Below are 23,717 nucleotides of genomic sequence, written 5' to 3'. Positions count from 1 at the left end.
AGAGCAAATGCGATATTCTGTCCAGACAATTATACAAACAATGGGAGATTGCGGTTAATTCATAATTAACTTGACTTGCTTGTAATTTTTTAAATCATGCACTGGACTCCAACCAATCAGATCTTTCTCATGTCTGAGTCATGCTAAAAAATAATAAAAAATAAATAAATAAATAATTGAAGAAAATGCCTGAATCCAGATTTTTTGCTCAAAAAACCATCACAGTTAAGTGAATTGAAAACACGTGTTGGCTAAGCTGCTCTGCCTAATTTCTAACAGGCAATTTACGTATCGTGAAATGAGGAAAACATGCGCTTCTTCCTAATAATACAGTATATAATACAGTATTGAATTTTGCCAGCTGTCTTAAAAATACCCAATAATTATTTTGGAGTAGGAAATAAGGTTATAAATTCTACATCTTTTTGTCATGTCTGCAAAATGGAGCTGCACATCAAAATGTGAGTTCCTCTAGTGCGAGTGCAGTCAGACCACCTGTGCAAAACCTACCAGAGAACGAATAATCCTGACTGCTTTTTTTTGCATGGGTACATTTCTGCCATCGTATTAAAATCACAGGTGGCAACAATTCCAACTTCATAGCTCTTGAAGGAACTAGTCACTAACACAAATCCAGTGCAGGGGAATATGAACTCCTAAGAAGATAAAAATGGAACAGACCTGAGGGAGAAATTCTGATAGAGCACGATGTTCTCATTTTGTTTTATTATAAAAGAACCTTGTTGCATTTTCCTAGTAAAACTCATGTAAAACGATTCCTTAACTATAAAACACCTTTATCTGAAGTCCACAATGGGAGCTAAATCATCTAGATTTAGTGATGGGAAATACCTTAAAGTGAGACCCAAGTTCTTTAAGGTCAAGTCCCGCAGACTACATAAACCACAGGTGGCAGTTCACAAATCCTTGTAATTCATGATACTATATTGATGGATCTGTCAAGTCATTAGTCAGTGTCAAAGGTAAGTGGAGCGACATCTACTCTCTTTCGTCTACGGCACTGTCCCTACATTCCATATACAATAGGTTGGCTATATATGGCCAAGTACCTTACTCACACTAGGATGCAGACAGCCAAAGGAGCAGAAGTGGTTTCCAGATGTTGACACAGACAGACAGTAATTGGAGTTTGTGATGGCTTCCAGCTGCCATGGAACACAGCCAGTGAATTCTCCAAAGGGAGTGAATGTTCTGTGCCATAACTCACACGGCAAGGTTTACAATAATAATAATAACATACTTTGCCATCTTGCGGGGAAAAAATGACATAGTGGTTGCATATTTTTTTTTTTTTTTTTTTTTTTTATGATTGCACCTAAAGCTCTGGAGAAATGTACAATCAAGAGCTGATAGTGCTGTCCAGAAGAGCATCCATATCAATAACACTTTTTGGTCCAAATGTTTCCCAATTTTAGAGCAGCACAAATTTGACTCCTATCATAAGTCTCAGCATGCTTGCAAAATAGATTTTATTTTACACATTAAGGTATACAATTTATCAATTCATGCATTCCAGTAGAGTTGAACCCATGACCTTGGCATTGTTAGCGTCATGCTCTACTCTTACAGGAGCTATGGGAATCCAAACACATATTACTGGCTGTTCTTTAACATAATATATAACATTCAATGACACATGCAAACATGTATTCAAATAAAATAAGTAAATGTTGCAATGAAAAGCAGATCTTCTCCAAATGCTACATTCAAATATTTAATGTCATATATTTTGCTTTTAGTCCAATATTTGAAGTTGTTTAGGAAAAACCACCTACGGATGTTCTCTCCAGTGGTTTCTGAAAAGCATCTAGCATGACATCTTTGAAAACACATCTGCTGTTTGCTTGTCAAAGTGACTATGAGTGACTCTTTGTATAAGATTTCCCAACGGTCACAATGCCAAAATTTCTCCTCTCAACATCTACTAATACACAAAAGACAACAACAAGGCTGTATGACTTTTGTAGAGCACATGGCGAGGGCAAGTTTAATGCAGTTCATCTGCAGTATTATGAATTAGCCACTAGACATAATTTGTCTTTAAACCTTCACATTCTAAATAAAAGTCTATGCCATGATGCCACTGTAAGATCTGATCAATTGCAAACTTCACCTGGCCTGCTCCTCGCATCATTCCAAACATTTTTTTTTTTTTAATTCCATAATTTAAAATATAAATAAATAATATAAATAAATTAAATAAAAGTTAATCAAGACTTTTTATCTCACAATTTGGATTTTTGTTTTTGCAATTAAAACTTTTTCTTTAAATTTTGAGAAAAAAGACAATTGAGAGACAAACTCAGAATTGGCCCACCAGATGTGTTATATTTTGTCATATTTCATGTAGTCATTTGACACACTGTAACATGTAAACTTGAAATGAATAAACACTTTAGCACTACATCTTCTAATCTGGCCTACTTTACTTTGCACTGAACATGGGGCCTTCACGATTAATGCTGTACCTCTGATTAATCACAAAATCCTGCGTTGTACCCTCACACTGGCAGTTTGAAACCCTTAACACTGACATACACCAGATGTTGGCAACATCCCCAGTTTTACTCTAAATGAAATGGCGGCAAACAGCCAACAACCTGAGCTGCTTTCACTATGAAATTATATGTTTACAATAATGTGCTATTGCTGGGGCACAGGAGTGTAGTTTCTCAAGGAGCGGGAAAATGAAACCAGCTGTGAATAGTCAGGAACAGTTTGGGTACGGTTAAAAAATCTGACGTTCTGACGGGTAGACAGAACACTTTTCATTAATGTGGCAAGCTCTGGATCTTTAGGGTTTCAGGTTACATTTTTTATTTGTTTGCTTGTTGCATTCCTTATTATTTTCCTCATGCACTTTCATGCCCAGCATTTTTAAAGGTATCTCCTGGGTTAATACAAGTTAACCTCAGCTGACAGAATGTGTGGCACCAAAATAAAATAAATAAAATAAAATAATATAAATAAAATGTAACTCATCCCTTGCTTTCTTAGATTAAAAATAAAGCAAAAATCAGGGTGAATGAGGTGAATTAAAAAAAATATTAAAAACATTTTTATTTAAAAACATTAATTCTTGTGTATGTTGTGTATATTATTTCAACATCCCTCAATTTTAATTAAAAATTGCAAATATCAGGGTGAATGGGGACATTTTTTGAGTATTTCCAAACAAACTATTGAAGCTTTAAAACAAACACGTTAATTATTGTGTATTATTTGAGCTCTAAAGTCATTCTTTTCACTTTTATGGTTGTTTTAAGGTTTTAGGCGTTACATTGTCAATCCAACCAAGTTGTAAAATTAGACATAACACAGAAAAGCTAAATAAGCAATTTAAATAAAAATTCACACCAAACTCGTGTTAATGTATATTGTTGACATCTTACGGCTATACAATTGAAACAGAGCTTTTAAAGGGATAGTTCACCCAAAATTGAAAATTCTGTCATTAATCAGTCTTTGATGCACATTCGAATGTGCATCGAAGACTGACACGGAAGAGAGGAACTGTTGAATAAAGTCATTATTTTAGTTTTCTTTGTGCACAAAAAAGTATTCTCTTAGCTTCATAAAATTAAGGTTGAACCACTGATGTCACATGGACTATTTTAATGATGCATTTGCTACCTTTCTGGGCTTGGTAAAGTTTCAGTTGCATTGTTGTCTATGCAGGATCATAAAGCTCATGGATTTTATTTGGAACGACATGAGGGTGAGTAATTAATGACAGAATTTTCATTTTTGGGTGAACTATCCCTTTAACTGTTTTACAGAATGTCCTCATTCATTTCTGTTACAAGTAGCTCGCTGTAAGCCAGATTTTTGCTTTTCTTAAAGCAAGGGAAAAGTCAAATACATTCTGTGGCAATCAAAATTATGCCACAAATGCTGTCAAATGAACTCAACTTGTAATGAACCTTGGATATTTCTTTGATGTTGCTTTAAAAAAAAAAAAGTACATGGAAAAAAACCCTAGAGGGTTATATAATATATTTGCTCAGAGAGCTTTTGAATCCAAAACAATAAAGAGAAAAAGAACTCGCTGCCCTGAAGTGAAGAGGATCAAATAAAATCAACACTCATCACTGTGATGGAACCTAAGCAACATAAACAGTAACGTATTACTTTCTGCCATTTCTGACTTCAGTGGCATTACATAATGTCACAGTCATCCACCGTTTCACATTCAATTAATTCTCCAGAGCGACTGAGGGTCAGTTTGCCTCTAGGAATCGAGTGTTAAGTGCTTTGCTCAATGCTAGTGATCTCTCACCAGCTCTGCAGTGGCATCAGCCACTTCTTCCTAGCATTGAAGACACATCTGTAGTGCTTGCAGCCTGTATACTTACACAAATCGGTCATACTGAGTGGCCACCGTACAGTCATGAAGTCCCATGAAGCTGGGAGAGTGAAGTGTTTCCAAAACAAAACAGACATGCGACACTAACATAACAGTGTAGTTATAATGTTTTAAGAGCTGTGCCGTAGGAAAAATGTCTCACCTCAGCGTCTGAGGACCTAACGTTTCAGATTCTCTCTGTATGTTTGGAAAGAGAGAGCCGGAGAAGGAGACTTGCGTGCTTTGCTCCAAGCCTTGAGTTAGCCTCACTAATTACTGGGAATAAAAGCGCCTTTTTACTAAACAGTAACCTGAGCGCTCTGCTGGGAGAGCTTTCCTGTAAGTAGCTCTTGGGAAGAGCAATCAAAGACTTGGAGTCACTGTGGAGAAACAAGGCACAAAAAAAAGAAAAGTTACAAGAAAGTAAATCTCAAGTTCAAGTCACTGTCTTGCAGGAAAAATAGTACAAGGAAAAGAATGAACGGATGATTGATGGGGCTTTTAGAAGTAGTTTCCTTACGCAAGCAGACTGCTAAAGGGAGGAGAGATCGAAGAGTTTTGAAGATCTGAAGGAGGAATATTGTAAAATCCTCAAACTAAAATCACCTGGGGGCCACTAGATGTAAGAAGAGCAAATAAGTTCTTCAGTTGTAAATGTTTTTACAACTACGATTTTTAACAATATTCAGTTCAACAAAATTGTTTTTTTTTTATAAATAATAATATGAAATCATTTATTATTATTATTATTATTGTGTAATAATAATCATTTATTAGCCTAATAATGAAATGAAATAAAAAATAATATAATATATATTATTATTATTACTATTATTATTATGTAATAACCTTCATTTATTAACCTAATTAATAATTAATATAATAAATAAATATTATAATAATATATTATTTATTTAACGTTATATTATTGGGAGAAATATTATTTATATTTATTTATTTACTTTAAATAAATAATAATAATGTAATAATGTAATAACCTTCATTTATTTGCATAATTAATTAACAATAATAAAAATAATAATATATTATTATTTATTCAACATTATTTAACTTTCCATCATTGAGATAAATATTTATGTATTTATTTTTAAAATAAAAAATTTCAATATTAATGAATTGTAATAAAAATAAAAACAATAATCCCAATTTATTATAATTATTATTATTATTACAACAGTAAGCTTCATATTCTGACACTTGAGTTAACTTGTATTGAAACCAGAATATTCCTTTAAAAATGCATACGGTATAATAAGCATTAAACAAACATTTAAAAAAATCAAATACTAATATTTAATATTTTTATATGATTAATAAATATATAACATATAGTAATATACTATTACATTGAAAATGTATAATATAATATTTATAATATACAGTAAATAAAGAGTATATATAAATAATTAAATTATAGGACCAACATTAAATCCTGTCTGTCAGTCAGGATTATACCCAAACATTTTATTAAATAATAACATTAAATATTTTATTCAATTTAAGAATAAAAAAATTCCTGGTTGATGGAGAGCCTTATGAAACTCTGTTTTAGGTCTAATTTGGTCGTTTGAGACTCACTCTGATGATCAGCAAGCTTTACACTACATTTACATTTATGCATTTAGCAAACACTTTTATCCAAAGAAACTTAGAGTGCAATCAGGCTATACAATTTATTTATTTAATTATTTATTTAAAAAAAGACACCCAATTTCATTTCTGTCATGAACATGCACCTTTTAATTTCATTCATCTTCACACATTATCTGTGCTATAAAACAGTCTTCATGGGATTTTTAAGCATTCATCCCTACAAATCAAGATTTCCCAGAGGACTGAGAGACAGTATGACACTCTGCCTCTGCTCTGGTGAGTGAGGGGGCTGCTGACGGGTGTTTTAAAACCCTCATCACGTCGTCCTCAAAACACTAACAGCTTCATTCGCTATCCAAATTGCTGCAAGTCAGGCTGTCACCGTAGCAACCGCAGCTGCTACCCTGCCAGTTGCCAATCATAAAGAATAGCATCCTTTGCGTCCTGCAACATGCTATATGCACACTGTGAAGCACAACCCAAATAGTAAGTGGTGCTTTGAGCAATAATAGTAGATGGGAGGGAGTCAAGAGGGAGGGGAGGCTACATTCAAGCTGAGGTAATTACAGGCAGATGGAGAGGAAGTGATTTGCTATAGAATATTTCTGCTTTCTACAGGGATTTTCAATCAGTTTGATGAAATATGTGCATGCAGGAGGACTCACGTAGCCCAAATCTGAAAGCATTTCAGCCTAGAAAAAAATACAAATAATGAGAGGCTATGGGTCAAAATCATTTTAACAGTAAACCAGTAGTCTTTGACTATCTGCAGTTAAAGAGTCCCATTTCACTGGAATTATTCCTTTATTTAGACACACTTCCTGACTCAATTCTGTTTATTTCATACTGCAGTAATAAGTAAATAAATAAATTATCATTTATTAGCTTAATTTATAATTAAGGTAATAAATATATAATAATAATAATAATAATAATATAATATATAATTTTGTAACATTAACATTCGATTATTGGAAGATTTTTGTTTATTTATTTTTAAACATTAAAAACGAAATGTAATAAAACAAAAATAATAGAATACAAAATGTATTATTATTTTTACTATAATTATGTAATAACCTTCATTTATTAACCTAATTAATAATAAATCTAATAAATATATATTATGATAATATATTATTTATTTAACATTATATTGTTGGGAGAAATATTTATTTTTATTTGTTTGTTTACTTCAAATATGAATAAAATGTAATAACAAAAACATACAAACAATAAATTAAAATAAATAATATATTATTATTATCATTATTATTATATTATATTGTTTTATTGTTATTATTATTAGCGTAATTAATAATTAATTAGGCCTAATAAAAATAATAATATATTATTTATTTAACATTATTTAACATTCTGTTATTGGGAGAATATTAATTTATTACTGATTTATTTATTAGCTGCTCGCATAAAATTCAAGGCATTAATGTTTGCCTACAAAACCACCACTGGCTGTGCTTCCCTTTACCTAAATTCATTACTTCAGACTTATGTGCCCTCTAGAAGCTTGCGTTCTGCATCCCAAAGAGGCACAAAATCACTTTCACCGACTCTTAAATTAAATGTTCCCTCCTGGTGGAATGACCTGCCCAACTCAATCTGAGCAGCAAGAATCGGCTAAGAACACATCTCTTCCATCTTTAGTTTGACCCTCTAACACTCTCTATTCTAATTCTATTCTTTATACATTATATATATATATATATATATATATATATATATATATATATATATATATATATATATATATATATATATATATATATATATATAGTATTCTATTTGTTTTCTTTTTATTTATTATACAATTAACAAAAGCAAAAAAAGGCTCTAACACTTGCTTTCTCTATTCTTTTTCTATTCTATCTGTTTTCTTTTTATTTATTATATAATTAAAAAAAAAACCTTGCTACATGTAGGCTACTGCGTTAAGTAAGGGATGATGTACATCCAGCCGGTTGGATGTACATTATCCCGCTTATTGCACGGCTACTTGCAACATACATAAGTAAATAATTAGACGCAAAAGAGTGATTTGAGTTTAAATATTTGAACGCGAAGCTTCCGTGAAGACAGCAGTTGCGAGCAAGCGGCAAATTCAAACTAAACGGACATTTAAGGGAAACGGTGCAGTCAAACTATTTATTACACAACATTTCACCACAAAATAATTAAGGCAATAAAATAATTAAGACGAAAATGTTTTAAAACCTAACCAGTTTGTTAGTTCTCTTGTAATCCATTACAGCGTACAAAACAATCGTAGCAAAATGGCAGCAGCTGGGTTTGTATGAAACGAGAGCGAGTCCGCGATACCAGGATGACATAATTAAACAATTGTACACCATTTTGAATCGAGTTTTAATATTTTATTAGCTAAACAAACGCAAAGCTTCCACCAAGAAAAACTGTTCCTAGCAAGAGTACAGCGCTGACTGCTGGTACCCGGATGAGCCTGTGTTATTAGCTTTTACCGGTTGTTATCCAGGGATAACACACCTCGGAATGTCGTGACTGAGCAATCAGAATCAAGTATTCCACAGAGCCGTGTAATAAGCTTACTGAGACTTGTTATAGCACCTGTGTATCATTGCTCTTTTGTTGATTTTGAAGTCGCTTTGGATAAAAGCGTCTGCGAAATTACTAAATCTAAATGTAATTTAAACGTAAATAAATAAATAAATAAATGTAATTAATTATTAATTTATACTTCTCGTCTCACCGTTTAATTTCATACTGCAAAAACAAATATATATATATATATATATATATATATATATATATATATATATATATATATATATATATATACATAAAAAATAAAATAATTCATTAAAATAAATTAAATTATTATTTTATAGATACTTCCTGACTCTGTTTATTTCATACTGCAAAAATAAACAAAATAATTAATGAATTAATTTAGAGGTACTTCTTGACTCAGTTTATTCCATACTGCAAAAACAAATAAAAAGAAATAAAATAATTAAAATTAATGAAAATTTTAATTTATAGATACTTTCTGACTGTTTATTTAATAGGGAATAGCAGATGACATTGCCTTGTGTATTTCTCTTTTTATAGGTATGGCAAGTCCTAGCTCATATAATTAGGGGTAACATGGCTACACTGTGAGCGACGCATAGCAGTAGTGCCACAGATGAGTCACGACAACACGATTCACACAAACACACCTCGTTATCATCTGCACCCCGTTACCTCTAATAGCCAGAGGCCTGTCATCTGTTTTCTATTTCGAAGCACAATTATGACTTTTCAACAGAAATTACAGTCTCAAATTTTCTGCACAGCTCATAATATTGATGAGATGATGCGGCGTTGCAGATGATGTGTTCACCAGCCTGACTTCAGACATTTTATTCAAGCCAAGTGGAGCACTGGAATATTTGGGCAGTTCACCCAGCTGCCATGGCAACAGGAATTTTACAGAGGCACAGGCCTATGGTTAGATGCTTTTCACTTCGCCTTCACCAACCAACGGCTGGGATTCGGGCCAATCCGTTTATCTCTACTATGCAGTGTGTAATAATGCAGGGAGAGGGACTGTATGAGGTGTAGAGCTTGATGAGAGGGATTCCCTGTCCTAAACTGCACACTGACACCAATTACAAGTACAAAAGACAACTCTGCAAACGTGTGCAAATATTGACAATTCGCACTTTTAATATAGCGTTCGTTCAATTTTAAATGTAAATTTGCAGTTCAGTGGTAAGTAAAGGAACATATACAGATGAAAACTAGGATCTGTGAAGTGACAAAACATTTAGAAATCACAAGTGATTTACCATACAACAGATTGACTTTATTTTTTTTTTTTTATTTTTTTTAAGGAAGTTTCTCACTGAGGCTGCATTTATTTGATAAAAAATGTAAAATATTATTACAATTTAAAATAACTATATTCTACTTTAATATATTTTAAAATGTAATTTATTTTTGTGATGGCAAAGCTGAATTTTTGACAGTCTTCAGTGTCATGATCCTTCAGAAATCATTGTAATATGCTGATTTTCTGCTCAAACAGTTATATATTGAAAACATTTAAGCTGCTTAATATTTTTGTGGAAATAGTGTATTTTTCAGGATTATTTGTAGTGCTGTCAAACAATTAATCGCATCCTAAATCCTTTTTTTTGTTTAGATTATTTATGTGTGCATACTGTGTACATTTATTATGTATATATAAATACAAACATTTTTGAAAATATCTACATGTATATATTTATATTCATATAATATTATATATATAAATATATAATTTTTTCTTAAATATATACATACATATGTGTGTATTTATATACACATAATAAATATAGACAGTGCACACACATATATTATGTAAACAAAAACTATTTTGGAAGCGATTAATCACAATTTATTGTTTGACAGCACTGATTATTTGATAAAGTTTGATGAAGTTCAAAAAGCATTTATTTGAAATATTAAAGAGTTTTACATTGTTACAAAAATTATATCACTTTTTAGCAATTGAATGCATCAGTGCTGAATAAAAGTACTTCTAAAAAAACAAAAACAATTCACTTGCCCAGACTTTTGAATAACAGTGTACAACTTGTGTTAAATATTCTAAAATATAAACAGTTTGCTCAGTGAATATCAACAACTATTCACAAAAGGCAAAGACACTAAAGTGAGCGCTCGATAAATTCATTTATTATTTTTTTGCACAATGAATGACATGAACAAGATCAACTGTATTTTAAGTGCTCAATACTGCTCACCGGAGATGGCTGCACAAATGAGCTTTACAGTAAAAAAAAAAAAGAGAAATAAAAACAAAATAAAACTACAAGATCATGAACGGCAAACATGACCAAACACATGCAAGCTTATATGTATGTACATATGTACAGGCTAGTACTTGTATTTATAAACATGTCTGTATACACAAATACACAAAACATGAATGTGTATACATACATTCTATGTACAATGCATATGTTTGTGTATATCAGTATTTATTCTTTTCTATATACGTCCATTATTTGCTGTTTTTAATATCCATACAATGTACAAAATGCTTTATGAATTTAAAATCCATTACAAAAAAACATATCAAACAATGTATAAGATCTTATTCAAATCGAAATTCAATACTTCTCGACTTCTTCAAAATTTGTACGCATACAATCAAATCGAGCATGCAGATACAGAAATCAAAATGTTCGTAAAACCATATGTATGAATTCAGAGAGCGATAAGAGCTTCTGCTGCGTCCTTGTTAGGAATATTACTTTCGATTAACACTTCACTTGTATTATAACTTCATTAATAGCAATACAAACTAAAATACGACACTACGTTTGAGTGGATGACATTCTCTCAGTGACCTCGGTAATGTTTACTCGACACAAAGTCAACAAAAATAAAATAAAATACACATAACTTCACAAGGCACCACTTATCAGCTGGTGGAGAAAATATATCTGGCATTTAAAAATCATAGAAGCCGAGCAAATTTGAGCTGCCAGGCCTTGTTACCAAAGCCATGTTTGACTAACCTATTATAATCATGTTTCAGAAAACTGCTACGGTGCACATTTTGTTTGAACACATAGCTTTCGGCGCTTAAAGCACTAATAAAAAGTCAACATTTTTGGCAATGTTCGCAGGTGTTTAGCGCGAATGGACGCATCCTACAAAAGGTCCAGTACAACTGGCTGAGGCAAATAGCTGCCGGCATATATTGTTTCTTTTAGCTTCAATGCACTGCGAGTTATCATGAGGACAGAATGCTTCATGGCGTCTTTAGCCACTCTATACGCCCTGCTTTGTGAGTGCAACATATTGACATGATTCTTACAGTAACCCACAGATGGTAGACTATTTACAGGGGACTACAACTTGAAATGAACATTTGATTAAGGCTGCATTGCTTAGAGGCTGATTTTCCTCCCCTAGACAGCTGCGAAAGAAATGATAGTCAGTTTTAGCACTGGTCAGACTTCAGATTTAAGTAAGAAAGCTCACAAAGGAGTTGATGCAAGAAAGTTATGCGTCAGTGGATTCACAGCAATAACCTGATGCATAGTAAATAAGCATATATTCATGTCAAAAAGATATTTTAAGCGTCTTCAGGTGTACTAGATGTGGTGTCTGGTCACTGAACTGTATATATGTGTATATGAATGTATTTATATAGTTCAAATGAAGCCTATTATACTGTAGAAGGTGTACTGAAATGATAAACACATTACCAGCAGGGCAGCAAATTATATGTATGTACATTCTAGACTGAAATCTTGCCATTGTGTGTTCTAGTACCTGAACATGTTATGGATTTATAGACAAACATAAGGCACATATATGAAAAAACGAATAAGTGGAAAGCTATTCAAAAATTAGGACCACATTCAAATCTATCCTGATTCCAAATCGCGTATATCAGAGTAACTCGAATCTAAAACAGCGTAGGACATGTGTCTGATTAGTTTGGGTTGTCCTATGCTCAGAACAATCACCTAAATAGTCTTCAGCGTACATTCGGGTACATTATTTTTCCAATCCAAACGACAGACAAGTCGACAAATAAGCACCACACCATTCATAGTAATATTCACAAGCAGCTAAACCGAAACCCATCTATTCTATGATACACGACTACACTGAAACTTTGGTCATGTGGATATCTAATACTGACAGGTATATAGACATACTATTATTGTTTCGTTAACAAGAACAGGCACATTCTCGAAAGAGACTCTGGAGAAGGCGACTCGAATAAGACCTTGATTTCCAGTCAGACCATGAAAATATCGTCCAGATGCTTACTATAATTTAAAGCGAAAAACCAACTCTGACATTGTGTACAACTTCAGCCCACTCAAACTTGTTCCTACAAAAAAAGAAAGAAAAGAAATAAGTGCTTTGTTGGTTTTAAATGCAACCGTAGCATTTTTCATCGAGCCTGTTGTGAACTACTTTGATGTGTTTTGATGTCCTGTGTCGTCAACAAGCCTTCGATCTGCAGTGATTCCACTTCGTTAAGATTACACGACTAAATATGTTTCGTTTTTCCATTTGAACAAGCTTTCTACTTCTATTTGGTTAAAAACAGAACAAAAAAAAAAAAAACATTTCAAACTTTATATGGTTCTTGATTTGATATGCTGACAGTATAGGTAGATCTAAAATACTTTGAATTTGAAATGTTAGTAGAATATGTTTCTATGTACAGTGAACTGAAAGCCATCAAAACATCACTGAAAAGGGTTTCATCCAGAAGTATTGCCATTAGTTCATGCCTGAAACACACCTGAGCGCAGGCAAGCCTATGTAAGCGTGTGTGTTAGCAGTGAGTTACCGATGACCTGTTGTTCGAAATCAACCTCTGCCAGAAGATCTGTGCTTTGTGCTTGAGTGAAACGAAAAACGAGAAAGAAAAAAGTGCACAGTACTGTCATTGAAGTTCATTTACATGTGCTGGTAGATTATGGCTAAAGCCATAGTTTCAACATCCTCACGGTTATGGGCTTTGGGAGGGTAAAAGTTCAGTTTGTCTCCTTGAGACCAATAAAAAAGTATGTGATAGAATCATACAAACCGAAAGCGGAGCTTTTAGACCACAACCGTGATCCTAATTCTCAGCGAATGCCCATTAAAATGTGTCAGTAGAATTCAGAAAAAAAAAAAAAACGATACAAGGACCCAAGCACAAGGCTAACTCACAGTGCACCGTAATAAATTCTCTAATGTGAGGTGAAAGTAGCTTCTACTCTCTTGTTCCCTCTTCCTTTGCGGTTTGGGCGCTCGATTTGGAGCTCTGGCTGAACTTTGTGCCAGTGCTTGCCTCCTTGCGTGGATTGTGTGTTGGAATGGGATCTGGCCATGTGTACCACTGACTCGATGGCGTCTGTGATGGAGTCGTGATTGGAGAACTCAAGCTGAGCAGGAACCAGACCGGTGTGAAGGTTCTTCTTCCCAGGAAGATCCACACACTTTTCTAGAACTGGCATCTGACCCAGTAATCCCTCCTCGAGAGAAAGCGGCTGCTTCCTCGGCCTCCCTCTGCGTCTCTTCACCATGTTATTCCCCGTCTTGGCCTGCCTCTGAAGCCTCTTGACTTTCAAAATCTTGTTGACGTGATCCAGGTTCTTCTTGGTGGTGAGGATCTTGGAGAAGGCACACATTTTTCGCATGTCACACTGGATCTCGTCCACTTCGTTGTGCTTGTGCCTCCTCTTGTAGGAACTGGGGTCTGGAGAGGAAAGGACAACAGAAATCAATGAGAATGACAAAAAAACAATTCTGCTTTAAAATACAACAACAGAACTAAGTGACTGACTGTTTGGTTTAAATAACGGTTTTTGCTTATGGAATGAAAAAAATAAAACACTTGCATTGACCAGGTTTCCTGCACTATGTATTCAGTGTCACAGCAACATCGCTTATACTTCACAAAATATACAGCACAGTTGTGACTCCCAAATAAATTTCTCTAATGAATGACAAGATACCTGTGAGATTTTAAATGGTAATTGGTTGTTCATTTGACAGTGTGTCACTAAAGGGATAGTTCATCCAAAAATTTAAATTCTGTCATTAATTACTCACCTTCATGTCATTCCAAAGCTGTAAGACCTCCAATCATCTTTGGAACACAAATGAAGATATTTTTGATGAAGTCCAAGAGCTTTCTGATCATCCATAGACAGCAACACAAATGAAACATTCAAGGCTCAGAAAGGTAGTAAAGACACTATTAAAACAGTCTATGTGACATCAGTGATTTAATTTGATGAAGCTACGAGAATATTTTTTGGACACAAAGAAAACAAAAATAACGACTTTATTCAACAATTTCTTCTCTTCAAAGTCTGACACAGAAGAGAAGAAATTGTTGAATAAAGTTGTTATTTTAGTTTTCTTTGCACACAAAAAGTGTTCTCGTAGCTTTATAACAACATTTTAATGATGTCCTTACTACTTTTCTGGGCCTTAAGCGTTTTAGTTGTTTTGCTGTCTATTGAGAGACAGAAAGCTCTTTGATTTCATCAAAAATATCTTAATTTGTGTTCTGAAGATGAACGAAGGTCTTATGGGTTTGGAATGACATGAAGGTGAGCAATTAATGACTGAATTTTCATTGTTGGGTGAACTATCCCTTTAAGGCCAATTATTGGACTTTAAAGTTTAAAAGTCATTAAAAAGTCCTTTTGCAAAAACTTTTTTAAAATAATTTATTATTACAATTATCTCATCATTTGGCAACAGAATTGCATTTCTTTGTTCCAAATATTTAGCCACTAAAAGTACTAAAAGAATCATTAACGGAACTATTAAGGAACTGGAATCGTTAGAGGAATCAAAACTGGAATAATGAAATTCGTTATTTTTCCCATCCCTGGCTACATTGAGACACTGATTGTGAAAAATGTGCTAAGCCAGTCTGGTAAACATTTGGCCAGTCGTTTGTTATAATATAATTGATTCGCACATCATCTCGCTAGCTGAAGCAGTGATATTTCTAAAGTAAACTCAAGACCTCAGAGTGAGTCATGATGTATGCAGCCAGACCGAGAGAGACAAACTTTCTTCTGTGCTTAATGATGTGACAATCCAATGTTTCAACACTCTAATTTGTATTAGCTGGTGTATAAATATTCCTGTATATACAGAGATCTGATAGCAATTGATACAGCCAAGCTTGTTGAGTCATGCCGTTTATCATTATCGTCTGTCAGTCTAACAGAGCGAAGCGTTAATAAGCGAACACGTGAAAAATGCCCCACGAGAGGAGAAGCTTGTGAAGCAACAGCTCACTTAACACTTGACATGTGGATAACTGCATCCATGCACATAATAAGGAAACATCAGGAACCTCCCACTTATCAGTCTATCAGTGAATATAGTCAGTGCTCACATTACCAATGAATAGATGCGTCTGTAAATGCGAGTAATAAACTATGAGGCCTCAGATACATTTGTGATTAATTTACTGCCTCTACACTTCACGTTGGAGCTTTGGAAGGAAGCCCAGACCAGAGGAAATGCTGGGTTTCTGGCAGCCTCGATTGAAATGAGTTCAGACAGCCTAAAGCTGCCTTAAATGTGTGTTCCACATCTAAGATCTCTCCTGCACTCTTTTCATATCTCTGGAGAGGTCTCTTTTTCTCTTTTCTTGTTGATTGCCACTCCATCTGGTAGGTTTCCATGAAAACAAACAAGAGCTGTAATTGTGGAAGATGTTTGAAATCATGGGCGTTCTATGCATTTCCAGGTTTCTCATAATACTGTCTTAAGAGTGCACCTGTGCAAACCCAAAAACAGGATATGCACCATAATTCATAATCCATCATCAAATCTCTCATTTAGCATTTAAAAGCATCGTTTAATCAAACAGCAACCACACTTTCTAAACGATGCATTTCAGTTTTAGCAATGAATATTATTCAATTGAAGCTCACCAGGGCTATTTTGGATGCAAGTTTAAACAAAACAAACAAAAAAATGGGTGCATGGGTCACTAACCAACTGTGCATGGGCTCCTTCAGCCCATTTGGTTTCAATAAAGTAAAATGTGTGCCTGACTAAACATGAGCTCTTCCCTCTCTGGCCTCAGTTTATCACTGGGAAACTTGCAGAGTCTTCCCAAGTGCCAACAAATCATTGGACAAAGACATTCATTTTCAAAGGGAGTGTCACAACTCATTTATTCCCTGAAATCTCTACCTGCATCCTGTGCACAATGTTTTCATTAGAGGCAGCAATTTATGGACTTGCCTCACCGCTGTCCCCACAGCTCCGCTCTACACGGTAGTGGAGGCCTACTTCCTGTTGCCATGGCAACCGAATTCCACAGTTCAAAGGTAAGCGATTTACAAAAAAATACAGTGGTGTAAGATCACATTTTTTGCCCCTGCAAATTCTCTAGTCGACTTTCAAGGCAAGCTACGCATTTAATACACAAAATCTATGTTAAGCAAATGTGGGTGCAGACCTGTTAGAAAACCTATCATGCACTGGCATTAGTAATGGTTTTAATAGGGGTTTTCTTGCTTGCTGGAGTCTAAGCAGGAGCACAACTTGTATGCAGTGTAAAGAAAGATGAAACGCTATACCAGTACGATCAAAGGGAAATCCTTTGTGTAATTCCTGTGCTAGCAAATGAGTGGCATTAAGTTTTACATTAAAGCCTGCCTTACTTAAAGAGGGTTTAGAGAGTTGAAAGATCTGTACATTGAGAGCCCAGTCAGAATTTCAATCTGTACCATATGTGCTCACTGATGTATGATGAATTACTTTCCAAAGCCTGTCAGAGGGGGATGTTTCTAATGAAGATGTTTATTTAGCATTTTACATCACCATATTCTTTGTGGAATGTACCTAATGAGAACCCTGACCGAATTAATTGCTAAAATTAAAATCATATGTGTTCAATCTATCCATCTATCTGTCTATACACACATACATACAGTACATGTTACATTGATTGTTTTGTAGCTTTGATTGGGAAATAGTAAAGTTAGGCAACATGATATAATGCTTTAATGGAAAAACATCTGCTCCAAACTAGACACTCCTGTCACAATGATTAATAGTCTTGTTATAAAAAAGGTGCTGTCGTCATGCCGTGAATCCATAGCAAATAGAACTAATTAATCGTAAATGAGATGTGACCTTAAATGCAAATTTGAGCATATAAAACCCCCATTTTGCTGCAATTTATTTCATGCTAGCTACAGTGCCACTGTCGAAAAAAAAAAAATTCTGTCAAAACACGCTTATCTAAATCTGTTCTTTGAAATCAACAGATGTACACTTAGGTGGGATGTATGTCATATTTCTCTGTTTAAGTACAACAAACTAGCTCTTTGAAGCATCGAGTTAATTCATGGAGGTGGGTGGTAGCAAGCAGAATGTGAGTCATCCTCATAGTTCCCCTAGGGGAGTGAAAATGTAATCTAACTGTGCCTAGGGCTTGCAATTCCCCTTCAGTGGAGTAGACTGGATTCATTAAACCTCTGGCTTCTCTCCAGCTCTTTTAACAAGAGGCAAGGTTTTTTATTGCATGTCTGTAGAATATAAATCAAAATGTGTGAATATTATATCTCTAAGAAAAAAACATTGGCAGGCAGGGGTGAAAAGGGAGAAAAGAGAAATTTGTGAATTATAGTTGTCTCCATCCATGCATTACACTTTGCTTGCCAGATGTACTGAGAACAGCATATAAAGTGTTCAGAAAGCACATTTGTACTTAAAAGCAAAACACAATTTCACTTGTATCCAACTAATCACTGCGTGGTAAACTAAAATAACGGCTAACAAAAAATAACTGAATCAATGTCTTGTATTGATCTTGCATTTGTATACATAAAAAAAAAATATACATGTATTTATATAGATATATATTTTACCAGCTATAGCTGTGTTGGAGTACTGGTATATCTGCTCGGTCCTCTGTTCTCTGCCTCCTTGGAAAGATGCCATGCTTCCTTCTCTGTATGCTGCGAAGTCCTCCAAGCCATGCCTCCTGATGTGAATGCTAGAATCATCATCCCCTAAGTGCTGCCCCTTGAACAATTCCAGCGACTGGTCCTGGCTGGCTCGCAGGCGCTCGTGCGGTTGTCTAGTGCAGATGTTCAGGAAGTTGTTCAGTGTCTCTCCTCGAATGCGTTTACAATGCTGAGAGTCAGATAAGGATAATGAAGAGAGCGTGTCTACTTCAAAGTAGTTCCTGGAAGCTTTTGGCAAAGCATCTGTGCTTTGCTTGCCTCTTTGCTTGTCCTTCAGTTTGGACAGAGTGTTCTTCTCAAGTCTCTCATTCAAGATGTTGAGGAAGGCAGGACTCTGGGTCCCACTGAAGAGCCCGCCGAGGTCCTCCCTCTGTGGGATGTACTGATCCTCTTTGTGTTTGTACTTGTGCTTGTGCTTGCGTTTATGGAGACAGACACTTTCCATACAGCTGCTTGAAGGATGATTGGAGTCACTCATTCTAGATGAAGGCATCTCATGTGGAATATTCTTCGCTCGATGTCTGCTAGGAGCAGCGAGACTAGAGGACACACCAGGGTGGAACTTTGGTGGAGGGACTGGTGGCCTCATGAGAGGAGAGGCTGAAGGTCCAAGTGCGTGAGATAAGTACAAGGGTGAAGAGTACTGACCGTAATAGCCCATGTTTACCATACTTGTGGCAAGAGGCATGGATGTGTAAGGCAAAGCGTAGGGTGCATAGTAATTGCCACCAGGCACTGGGCAGCCAAACCCTTGAATAAAAGGCATCTTTGATATTGGCTCGTTTGACTTGGCTGGCCGACCACGCCTCCTCTTTGACTTATCGGAGCTCCTGCGAAGATAGTGCACAGGGTCGTAGGGATAGTATGGCATAGGACAGTATTGGTCAAAGTTGAGACGAAATATGCTGGGATAGGAATTCTCATGGTAGAACTTGTAGCTGCGGTGGGAGATTCGGAAGACCTGGAATTTGCTAACCAGCTCCTCCAGATCAGCGATAAACTGCAGGTCGTCCCAGTTCTGGGGGGCCTTGCGTTTCCTCCGATGTTTCTGCTTCTTCAGGCTCTCCTGAGCAAAGAAATTTTCCACAGCGACTCCAGTCACGCGCTTCTGGTAGTGGCCCCTCGCTGCTTTGCTCTTTGCCGCTAAAACAGCGGTCTCAGCGGCATCAAAACTGCAAAGATCAAATGAATATCTCCGGCGGGATGCCGGGCCTTTCTCGGTCTGGTCTGATGTGCTGTTGTTGTCGGTGCCAATTCCACTATCGCTAGGGATTGTCTCTTCACTATGGGACTCGCTAACTGGAGATAGGGTGACTTCTTTGATGGAAGCCACTTCAGACAGGTGGGACGGTGAGTTGGCCATTAGTCTCGGGGGAGACAGCTTCCAGTTACTACTAAGCAAGCCCTTATGCATTTTCGTGGGCAATGCACTGATAGGCTGTAGATTTGGCATTGTCTTCAGGTCATGCTGGCTGGTATCTGTGGTGGCAAGGTGAGCTGTCCCACCTGCTGCAGAGTGAGAAGAAAGAGAATGCATGACCCTGGGAGAAGGCATTCCGGTTGTGGATGATGTATTAGAAGGCACTAGAGGGTTCTCAAACGGACTGGAAATAGGCAACGGGTGCTTATCACTGGCTTTGTGCTCATTCTGCTGGGTATGAAGATCAATTCTGGGCTTCCTTCCCCGCTTTTTGCCAATGTAAATCGTTCCACGTTTGCTGACATTGATTTGCTTGCCAAAACGGGCCTCGATTGTCGATGCCACAGTCGACATGGCATTTGAAACCGGAACACTGGACTTCAAGGCAAGATTGCCAGGACTAGAAGTGGTCAAAAGCTCATTCAAAATGCTCTGCATCTTAACCAGTTTCATTTTCTTAGTTGCCCTCTTTTTAAGGACACCTTCTTGACTTGATTTCTTGAGTTTTAACTGCTGTGCAGGAGGGGATTTATTGAAGGCCAACTGCACCAATTTCGACATATTATGCTTCTTTCTCCTCTTTGAAGTGCTGGAAGAATCTTGGGCGATAGGGCTAACGGGGCTTATTGCAGTTCCTTCGTGAATTGTCTCCACAGTAAGTAACGGCTGTTTTTTGGGCCGGCCACGTTTCTTCTTGACTGGGGTAATGACTGTCAAACTGTTTGTGTTTGTGTAGAGTGGGCTGGATGGGGTAATAGGGAAGGCAGAGGGTGGCTCTTCAATGGACAGAGATTGATTCAAGTCTTTATGAGGAGAGGAGTTCTGGGACTTTAAATAAGGCCACCTGTCCTTGACCTTTGATTGCCTACCCTCTGTTTGCTTGTCGGTATCAATCACTGATCTTAGTCTCCCAGCTGGTGTTTTCCTCTGCCTATTCAGAAACATCTCAACATCATCAGTCATTGTCTCAGCACCATCTTCCTCACTCTCCCGTAAATTTAAACCAAATTGTTTTGGTGCACTGAATTCTATTTTCTTTGTAATTTTAGGTTTTGTGCTCCCTTGGTCAGTTTTATCAGTCTTCTCAGCTTGCTGTGTGGTTTGTGCATCAGATAACAAGTTGTCATTGTCACCTACTTTTCTATTTCTTCGCTTTTTACTTCTAGATTCATCTGCATGATGAGTGCCACAGCTTGATGTCTTACTCTCATCATCTGGCCTATTGCTTGCCTTCTCAGGCTCCTCTGTCTCAAATTCACTTTTATCAGTGTTGTATGCTTGTTTCTCCTTAGCACTATCTTGGTTTTCAGTATCTCTGTCCATCTTTTTGGCCCACTGAAGGCCTAAACTATGTGTGGTCTTCATTGGGTCTTTTCTTCCATATTTACGTTTGATGTTCCCAAAAACTTGCTCAGTGACTTCCTGCAAACCTCTGTCTTTACTAAAAGAGAAGAGACTTGAGCCAGCTGGTGGGCTCATTACTGTATCAACTGGAGATGATGCTAGTGAGTCAGTGCTTGGGGAAGACATGGCAGAAGCAAAGAGACTTCCAGATGAACTGTCTGTGACCTTTTTAACTTGCGATTTTGAGAATGGGGTGTTGGGCTCTGACAAAGGGCTCTTGTTGGTGCACGTTGATTCCCGTTTTGATTCTGGTTCTGTCCTGTGTTGTTCATGGGATGCTGCATCTTCAACAGTATCCAATGGCTTTGTCCAGTCAAGGTGGTGAATGTCACTGCTTTTAGACTCATGCTTTGGTTTTGTGTTATCCATCATTACATTGTCAGTTTTATCCACAAGTTTATAATGCCTCTCGTAGGTCTGAAAATGAAAGACAAAAGAAAGAATTTAGAAAATGGACCAACATTGTATAAGCATTCACGTGCTCTTCATATTATCACACTAGGTAACTTGACAGAGAAACATTCACACCCCATATAAAAACTAACTAGGAACCTAAAAGTTGTTACTGATAACAACTACTGTTTTGCTGCCAAGTTCTCAGCTTGTGGGCCACACCTACTGAAAGCATATAATACTGTGCACTGTTGTGCAAGCTTTTGAGACTTGTGGTTTGGTCTGTTAGAAATAACGTATTGCAAGATCAGCACTTGATACTAGGATATGTTCTGTAAAGCCATCCTGTTTTCAAAGCCAACAGCTACAGGCGGTAATGAAGTTTAACCACAGTTTTGTTTTTCAGCAGGTCAACTTCCATTTCAGAGCCCTGCAGCTGAGGCTAAGACAGTCTATGCTGCGGTTTCAGATTAGTTTACATCTGGGGTCCCAGTGTTTTCAACAGGCTCACAACAGGAAAGAGACAAAAAAAAAGTCCAAATGCAAAATGCACCTTTAGAAAACACTGCTAGTACCTATTTATGTTACAGCATAAAATGAAAAACGAAGAATAAAAAAAAACTGCTAAGAACCACTGTGCAAAGTGTCTTTAAATGTTTAAAGCTTAAAGAGCTTTAAAGAAAGTTGTAGGAATAAGCTGCTACTTTGGCACTCGCACATCTGATTACATCAGTAGAAGATCATTTAGACTCCTGGAGTCTGGTTTGTTTGGGTCAGGGCACACCAAATGAAAGGATTTCTTACATAAACCAAAGAAATGCATGGAAAGACAAATGTGGGAAAAGAGTTTAGAAGAGTTTATGTAAGGGCCCTTGAAAGATGACATACTAGAGTGATGAAAGACCTGTCTCCAAACAACAGTGAAAGTGAGATGAACTGAGCCGAATGAAATGTAACAGAGAAAAAGCAGATTACACTTACAATGGCATGTCTTGCTTGATGTAAAATTTTAGTCACTTTGGGTATAATAAAATAATGGCTTTACTAATGATGGAAAATCTGTAAACAAAAACAACTAGATTTTGGGTGGTACCTGAAAATGACCCAGAACACCCTTGCACTGTGGTGGCAAGGGTGTTCTGGGTCATTTTCAGGACAATCCTAAGTGGTTTCTAAGGTGTTCTAAAGTGCTAGTACATGTACTCTGACCTATTGAGCCTGGCAATAGGAGCTCAAACCTGGCTTTTAACATTTCCCAATTCTGTTTTTCTCTCATCACCCCCTAATTTTCCTGTTCTCCACTATTTTATGAATGGTAGTGCCAAAAATGCAGAAAAAAAGCAAAGATTTATCTGGCAGAAGGAGAACTGTAATTTGGTTGTCTTTTTAATTTATTGCTCTTAAAACCAATTTGAGAACCACAGGAGCTATCTTTGACAGGTTAAATGACCACAGACAATTATGCCATCCATTGGCAAACCTTATAATGGTGACCTGCCAACCTCTCACACTATTTGGAAGCGCTTTTTTGTTCCTTCTCTAATCAGCCAATAGTTATGCATCACTTAATTCCTCACCGGCTCTTGAAAGAGCCAGGCAGGCAAGACTTTTATCTACCGTGCACAGCCCTCACCTAAGATTTCCCAGCATGCTTTGGGAAGACTCACATGTGTACGTGTGTTTCAGGAGTCATCCCTCAGCCTAATCCTCTCCAATATCATTCAATCAGTAGTTTTTAATTAAAGGGAAGCAGACATTAATGAGGGATCGCTCCTCTGCCAGCCTTGTCCTTTTTATTTCCCCCATCTGTGAGAAACTGCATCACCTTTCAGATTTCTAATCCTGTAATCCTATGAGGAATTTGCGGTCTCCCCCGGCCCACAGGATACAGTCTCGGCTGTTGAATGCCAAGTCTCCTGGCCGCCCTTTAATTTGCCTAAATGGCATTATATTCCCCCGTGTCTCCAAAACAATATCTGAGGTATATAGCGTAACCTCTTCA

At 36.4% G+C, this 23,717-nt stretch overlaps 1 protein-coding gene across 1 annotated transcript in view; it reads right to left on the bottom strand.

The window, feature by feature from the left end:
• Positions 1 to 10,674: 10,674 nt before the first annotated feature.
• LOC109079051 (SET-binding protein-like) overlaps positions 10,675 to 23,717 on the bottom strand; it is a 54,569-nt gene continuing 41,526 nt past the window's right edge. The window contains exons 3-4 of the mRNA XM_042724682.1: positions 18,400 to 21,739; positions 10,675 to 14,240 (exon numbers count right to left, since the gene is read on the bottom strand). Of these exons, the coding sequence (XP_042580616.1) occupies positions 13,732 to 14,240; positions 18,400 to 21,739 (3,849 nt within the window). The 3' untranslated portion in view covers positions 10,675 to 13,731. The remainder of the gene's footprint in view (positions 14,241 to 18,399; positions 21,740 to 23,717) is intronic.

Source organism: Cyprinus carpio, chromosome B5 (genome assembly GCF_018340385.1).
Source record: "Cyprinus carpio isolate SPL01 chromosome B5, ASM1834038v1, whole genome shotgun sequence".
Classification (NCBI taxonomy): domain Eukaryota; kingdom Metazoa; phylum Chordata; class Actinopteri; order Cypriniformes; family Cyprinidae; genus Cyprinus; species Cyprinus carpio.
The sequence above is the reverse complement of the archived record's forward strand: the minus strand, read 5'-3'. Positions and strand labels throughout refer to the sequence as shown.